Here is a 7,500-nt window from a genome sequence, read left to right on the forward strand (position 1 = left end):
CGCCGTTGATGCGCTGCTGGGAGGCTCATTACCTCCTACGGGAAGGTTGGCATAAGGGTCATATTCCCTGAAGTAGTTGCTGTAATACCAGTCAATCGTATTCACTTCGCTCGTCTCGAATTCGGTATTGGGAATCGGCGGAAGAGCATCTCCGCTCACGTTCTCCTCCGGCAGATCGACGCCCTGCACGACCGCCGTTTTGTCGCTGTGCTGTCTGTGACTCGGCTGTTCCACGCGCTCGATGGTTGGAACGCCCCCCCGCCCGATGCTTCTGCTGGGACTTATCTGCGTGTTGTTGGGCGGCACGCGGGCGCGGGCGCCGGGTAAGGGCTCCCCTGCTTTATCCACAGGCAGGACTACGCCCGGCCTGTATCTCGTGGCTGTCTGAGAACCCGTTGGAATGGCGTCGCCGAAGGCTGGGTTGGTTATCAATGGCGGGAAGTTGTTCGGGTTTTCGGAATCTGGTTGGAGATGGCCGGGATCTCCATCCCCGTCCGGTGGGAAGCGACCAGACTGTGAATGGTCCTCGGGTTGTCGAGCTGGCGGACTCGAGTCGGGCTCGAGAGGTGGTCCTTCTTGGAAATCTTTAGGCCGTCCTTGAACGACTGTCACACCTTTACCGAGTTGTGGCGGCAACATATCTGGTGGGAGATCCTGTCTGGTCTTGGGTGCTCCTGTAGTGGTTGTTGTTCTGGCAGTTGTTCTGGCAGTTGTTCTGGGGGTTGTAGTGTAAGCCATAGTAGACGTGCTGCTGCTTGAGGTCGAAGTAGTGGATCTGAGAGTTGTGGAAGAGGTTGTTTCTAGAGGAGTATCAACCTCCGGCCGGAAGGAGACCCCAACCTCAGGGACACTTGCACTGGCTGCTGAGTCAGACGAAGCTGAATCGGATGGGTCGACCAGAAGGGTTTCATCTGGAATGCTGACGGAGGAAGGTGTTGTGACTGCCGTGTCCTGCATCTCGTGCTGGACCTCAGCCTCAGCAGCATACAGGAGGTTGATGAGGTCATCCAAAGATTCCTGAGGAGGAACTGGTCCTTGAGAATTCGGTGAATTGTCGGTCGGCCTTACGGGACCTGGTCGAGTGTCTGCTGGCTGTGTAGGGGCGATGGGAATGTTTGGCCGTCCTTCTGGTCTCCTTTCCTGTTCATCCCGATTTTCTGGGTTTTGTTGATCATGAGGTGGCAGCTGCTGGCCATCATGATTAACTGTGTGTTGGCCTTGGTGGCTTGGTGGTATTTGCTGGCCGGGATAATCACTAGGCCTTTGCTGGCCAGGATGTTCGCCAGGCTTTTGTTGCCCCTGATGACGAGTTGGCTTTTGTTGTTCCTGATGAGTAAATGGTATTTGTTGTTCAGTATTACTGGTCTGTTGGCCATGGGTATTGGAGAGTGGTTGTTCCTGATGACTGACAATCACTTGCTGTCCCTGATGATTTTCTGGCGGATGTTGGTTATGGCTGAATGTTATTTGCTGGCCATCATGACTCACTGATATATGCTGCTGGCCCTGTTGGTTAAATGGTATTTGAAAGCCATTCTGACTATCTGCCATTTCCTGACTGTCTTTTCCTCTTCCAGAGCTACCCGAAAACGGAGGGAGGGCGTCAGGTAGTCTAGAGTCCACACTGATATTCTCCTTTGGAGCAGAGCCTGTCTGTGGCCTTCCAGACATTTTGTCTTCGGTGTCTGGAACACGATTCGCGCCCTCGGCCACCATCTGACTCTCAGACGGGGACATGTCTGGCGGCGAAGGGGACGTATGGACTGGAGGACCCATGGGCATAAGGGGTGACGTGGGCATGCCGGCTGAGGATCCACCCTGATTGGAAGACATGTTGGGCGCGTCGACGACCGTGATGGGGTGATTGGGGTCGTGGGGTTGGTAGGGCTGGAAGGGCTCCCTGGGCTGGTAGAGTGAAACCCCGGAATCGGGATTTATGACCTCGGGCTGAGACCAGAGATTCCCTGGCCACGTGGTCCCTGCGCCCTGGCCGGATGGAGATGATCCTGGGGGGACAGGGGGCGGGGTGAGAGGGATCGAACCGGGCCCTTGGTTCTGAACGCTAGGTGGCCTTGTTGGGAGTGGACGTCCGTTCTGTTTGATAGAGAGTCCAGGCAGAAAAGGTGTCCCTGAATTGGGTCCAGGACCTGCGTGTGTGATGGACGGCAAGATGGGACTCCCGGGCAAGAAGTTAACTTGATGTGGCGGTCTCTTCTGCTGGCCAGATCCGGGTCCTTGAATGTTGCCTGGCCTGGGGCGTCCTGGCTGAGGTCTCGCAGCCCAGATGTTCGAAGGCCTCGTAACGGGAACAACCACACCAGGAACCCCAGGACGCAAGCGGTCGCCTTGACCAGTTGGGAAGACGAAGGACCCTCCAGGAGCAGAGACAGGATGTGGTCCTCTCGAAGGATTCTTGTCGGGGCTCAGAGGAGGAGGCAAATCCTTAGGCGGTGGAGGTGAGGGAGGGTTTGGGAACAAAGGATGGGGACTAGACGGGCCCTCAACCCAAATGGGATTGCTAACATCAGGTCCTTTCATCGGCTTGCCCATTCCCAGAGGTCCCGACTTTCCCAAAAGTCCTGTGTCCTGCCGACCAAGGATGGGAATGTTTCCCCAGTTGACATTGAGGCCGAGTTGAGGCAAGTTGAGGTTGCTGATGGACTCAATCAGGTTGGGTAATGTGGGCAACTTTATGCCGCTAAAGAGTCCGGAGTCCTGCTGTTTGTTGTCGTCTGTGTGACCAGCTGAGCCAGCATAGATGGTGGGGGTGTCACCCGTCACCGTGTGGATGTTGGATGAGGACAGCAGCTGCTCGCTCTGGTTGCTTCGCACGGCCTGCAAGTAAGGGATTTAGCTAGCGGTTTGTATAGTGTTTGTATTTTTTTAGTGGTCGTGTGTCAAATACTAATACTTGTTGCTATCGTGTTCTTGTTTTCAATCATGATACGTTTTACTATCTTTCTATTTCTACCTTTCTCTTTCTCCTCTCTCTCTCTCTGGTTAAATTTTAATGAACCGAAAATCGCGAATGAAAGTAAATGACAGTCGAAACCTTGCGTGTTAACTTGCTTTCTCTCTCTCTCTCTCTATCTGCCTCTCTCATTCACTCTGACTCTCTCATTCCCTATCTCTTTCACTTACTCCCTCTCTCCCTCCCTCCCTCTCCCTCCCTCCCTCTCTCCCTCCCTTCCTCCCTACTTCCCTCTCCCTCCCTCCCTCCCTTCCTTCTCTCCCTCCCTCCCTCCCTCCCTCCCTCCCTCCCTCCCTCCCTCCCTCCCTCTCTCTCCCTCCCTCCCTCCCTCCGTTAGTACTCTCATCATTACAGACTCCCTCTCCTCACTTCATGCTCTAAACTCATACAGAAGTGATAACACAGGACTCGTGTCAACAGCGAGGCATAGGTTGAACAGATTGTTTCTGAAGGATGTTACCACTAAAATATTGTGGGTACCATCACACATAAATCTAGAGTTACACGATATGGCTGATGCTCTATCTAGATCATGCAGTCATATGGATACTATTGAGTATGACATTGGTGTAACAACTGAGCATGTGCGTAAGATCATAAAGAAAAAGCTCTCCACTCAGGCTGAAACTGAGAGAAATGTTGAGCAAGACACAAGCAGATCAATCATTCACCATAATGCTATGTCCAAGACAAAGCATATCTACGGCAGTACAAACAGAGTTACGAGACAGCTTGATGTAGTGACCGCAAGGTTACGGCTTGGCTACAAATATTACTGGGAGTATAGTGTTTCAAACAATGCTGGGGGAACCGAATGCAAGTTGTGCAGTCAGCCCTATTCACACACCCTTGACCACTATGTAATGATATGTCCTCTAATTGAAGAATTTCGTGAAAGGATTGAACGTAAAACATTGTACAGTATTGCAACATCCTTTATAGAGGACGGCATTTTATCAGATATATTACGTAAACACAAGGACTTTGCCTGTAATAGATAAAATTGCAAGGCCTCTCTAGAGTGATATACATGCACTACTATGTCTTATGTATAGCTTTGCCCTAGCTTATTGATTGACAGGGTCACAGTAATATCTGCTTTACCAACAATGTATGTCTCAGAATCTAACATGAACTGTACAAATCATCTAGGCATAGTTCCTATGCCTATTCATGTGTATACAATGTATATAGTATGAATAAACATATCAAAATCAAATCAATCCCTCCCTCTCCCTCCCTCCCTCCCTCCCTCTCTCCCCTCCCTCCATATCCCTACCTGCGAGACCGTAGGTGCCACAGTTGCCACGCCTCCTTCAGCAGTGGACACAGCAGCCGTCGTCGGGGCAGTGGATGTAGAAGGCGCAGCAGAAGAGGAGGAGGTTGTCCCTTCGATGACGGATGAGAGAGCCACGAGACCCGGGGCACTGGGGACATGGATGGGGTTGTTGTAGTCGAGGTAGGAGGGTCCTGTGTCCGCCTGGGGGATGGCTTCGGTGAGGTTGGTCAGGTGGAGGAGCGTGTTGATGGTTCCCGGGTCTAGGCTTCCTGTGGGGTTGGTGGGGGTGGGGTGAGTACTTTTTTGTTGTTGCTGAATAGTCATGCATTCATAATAAATTCTGTGGTATTCTGAATGGAGAAGACGCACACGCACACACACACACACACACACACACACACACACACACACACACACACACACACACACAAAAGACCCTTACCCCAACCCCTTACCTTCCCCTACGGCACCCCTCCCCCTCTTATCCTATCCCTTACCCTTACATTTACCCTCTTCCCCGCTCCACCTCCTCCCCACATGCCCACTAATCCCATACCCCACATACCCCCTTCCCTCCCCTCCTACATCCCCCTGACCTCCACCCCACTCCACCCATCAATCCCACTCCCCTACATACTCCCCACTCCCACCTCCCAAATACACTCCCCTTCTTCCCCTCACACCCCTCACTTCCCTTCTTCCCCCTACACTCCCCCCACCCCCACCCCTTCCCTCCCCCATTCCCCTCCACACCCCACCCCCACAATCCCCCTCCCCCCTCCCCCACCATCGCCACTCACCCGATCTGCCTCCAGTGAAGAGCAAAGGGTCCAGGAACCTCGGGACTCACTCCCCTTCTTCCTCTCCCCACCCCTTCCCCCACTCCCCCTCCACCACCCCTCCCTCCCCCTCCTCCATCCCCCACCCCCACAATCCCCCTCCCCCTCCCCCACCATCGCCACTCACCCGAACTGCCTCCAGTGAAGAGCAAGGGGTCCAGGAACCTCGGGACTCACTCCCCTTTTTTCTCTCCCCACCCCATCCCCCTCCATCATCCCACCCCCACAATCCCCCTCCCCCTCCCCCACCATCGCCACTCACCCGAACTGCCTCCAGTGAAGAGCAAGGGGTCCAGGAACCTCGGGACTCAATCCCCTTCTTCCTCTCCCCACCCCTTCCCCCTCTCCCCCTCCCGCTCCCACCTCTCCCCCACCCTACCCCTTCCCCACCCTCCCCCTCCCCCTCCCCTCCCCCTCCCCCACCATCGACACTCACCCGAACTGCCTCCAGTGAAGAGCAAGGGGTCCAGGAACCTCGGGACTCACTCCCCTTCTTCCTCTCCCCACCCCTTCCCCCACTCCTCCCCTCCCCCACCCCTCCCCACCCCCTCCTCCCTTCCCCACCCTCCCCCTCCCCCTCCCCTCCCCCTCCCCCACCATCGACACTCACCCGAACTGCCTCCAGTGAAGAGCAAGGGGTCCAAGAACCTCAAACTCCCCACTCCCCCACCTACCCCTCCCCCACCTACCCCTCCACACCCCTTCCCTCCCCTTCCCCCTCCCCCCTCCCCCACCATCGACACTCACCCGAACTGCCTCCAGTGAAGAGCAAGGGGTCCAGGAACCTCGGGACTCACTCCCCTTTTTTCTCTCCCCACCCCATCCCCCTCCATCATCCCACCCCTTCCCCCTCCATCATCCCACCCCTCCTCTCCCCTTCCCTCCTCCTCCCCCACCCCTTCTCCCTCCTCTTCCCCCCACCCCTTCCCTCCCCACGCCCCCCCCCCTCCCCCACCACGGACACTCACCCGAACTGCCTCCAGTGAAGAGCAAGGGGTCCAGGAACCTCGGGACTCACTCCCCTTCTTCCTCTCCCCACCCCTTCCCCCACTCCCCCTCCACCACCCCTCCCTCCCCCTCCTCCATCCCCCACCCCCACAATCCCCCTCCCCCTCCCCCACCATCGACACTCACCCGAACTGCCTCCAGTGAAGAGCAAGGGGTCCAGGAACCTCGGGACGCAGATGTCCTCGGCTGCATCAGGAAGGCGCCGCCCTCCGCACAGGAACGCCGTCACGGGAACCTGGAGGGCGCGAGGGGAAAGGGTTAAGCTGAGGTAAGGAGATTTGGTTATGCGGGGGGTGGGGTGGGGTGGGGTGGTGTTTTAGTTGTTTGTTTGTTTGATTGTTTCTATTTCTTTTTTGTTTTCGTTTTATTTATTTATTTTTTTTTTTTATTATTATTTTTTTGTATTTGTTTTTTTGTTTTTCTTTTATTGTTTTGTACTCTTCCTTTGTTCAAAATGTCATTGTTGTTATCATTATGATCATCACTTTCATTATTATTACCATTATCCTTATTGTTAATGTTACTATTATTATTATTATCATTGTTGATATTAATTCATCATTATCATTCTGGTCATCACTATTATTATTACCATTAATACCACAATTATCATCATTATCATCATTATTATTTTCTTAATTATTGTTATTATTATAATTATCATTACCATTGTCCTTAATCATATTGTCAATATTATCATCATTACTATAACTGTTATCATTATCTTTAACATTATTACCATCATCATTTTTATCACTATCATTAATATCATCATCACAGTAACAAACATAAACCCTACAACAAAAATCACCATCACCATAACCACTACCACCACCATCATCAACATCAACACCATAATCACACATAATACAATAATACCACAACCCAACCATCATGCACATCAACACAATCTTTACCCTTGATAAACAAAATCCCCTTCAACTCACCTCCGTAATGGGCATGCCCTTGTATTCCTCGGGGGAGGCGCAGACGGGGACGCCCTTGAGAGAGTCGCCAAGGATGGAAGTCCTTTGAGCACGCCCTGGTTCTGGTGGTTCTCCTAAGTACTCCCTCAGCCACACCATCTCGCAGTCGCATTGGAAAGGGTTGCCTGTCGAAGGGGTACGTTAGGGTGGGGTTTGTGTGAAAGGGTGTGGGATTGAGGGACTGAGGGTGGGGTTTGTGTGAAAGGGTGTGGGTGAGGGTGAGGGTTTGTATGACATTGGAAAGGATTGCCTGCCAAAGGGGTAAGTGAGGTTTGTGTGAAAGGGTGTGGGACTGAGGGTGGGGTTTGTGTGAAAGGGTATGGGTGAAGGACTGAGGGTGAGGTTTGTATGAAAGGGTGTGGCTAAGGATGAGGTTTGCATGAAAGCGAATGGTTGAGGGTGAGGCTTGTTCATGTA

General features: G+C 53.1%; 1 protein-coding gene across 1 annotated transcript in view; it reads right to left on the reverse strand.

Moving 5' to 3' along the window:
- atk (artichoke) overlaps positions 1–7,500 on the reverse strand; it is a 64,302-nt gene that overhangs the window by 585 nt on the left and 56,217 nt on the right. The window contains exons 6-9 of the mRNA XM_086533944.1: positions 7,045–7,208; positions 6,224–6,332; positions 4,251–4,519; positions 1–2,835 (exon numbers count right to left, since the gene is read on the reverse strand). The exon at positions 1–2,835 is cut by the window's left edge and continues 585 nt beyond it. Coding sequence (XP_086390070.1) covers positions 1–2,835; positions 4,251–4,519; positions 6,224–6,332; positions 7,045–7,208 — 3,377 coding nt within the window. The remainder of the gene's footprint in view (positions 2,836–4,250; positions 4,520–6,223; positions 6,333–7,044; positions 7,209–7,500) is intronic.

The sequence above is a fragment of the Penaeus japonicus genome, unplaced genomic scaffold, assembly GCF_977035675.1.
Source record: "Penaeus japonicus unplaced genomic scaffold, GWHDUDI00000001_assembly GWHDUDI00000040, whole genome shotgun sequence".
In the NCBI taxonomy this organism is placed as follows: Eukaryota; Metazoa; Arthropoda; class Malacostraca; order Decapoda; family Penaeidae; genus Penaeus; species Penaeus japonicus.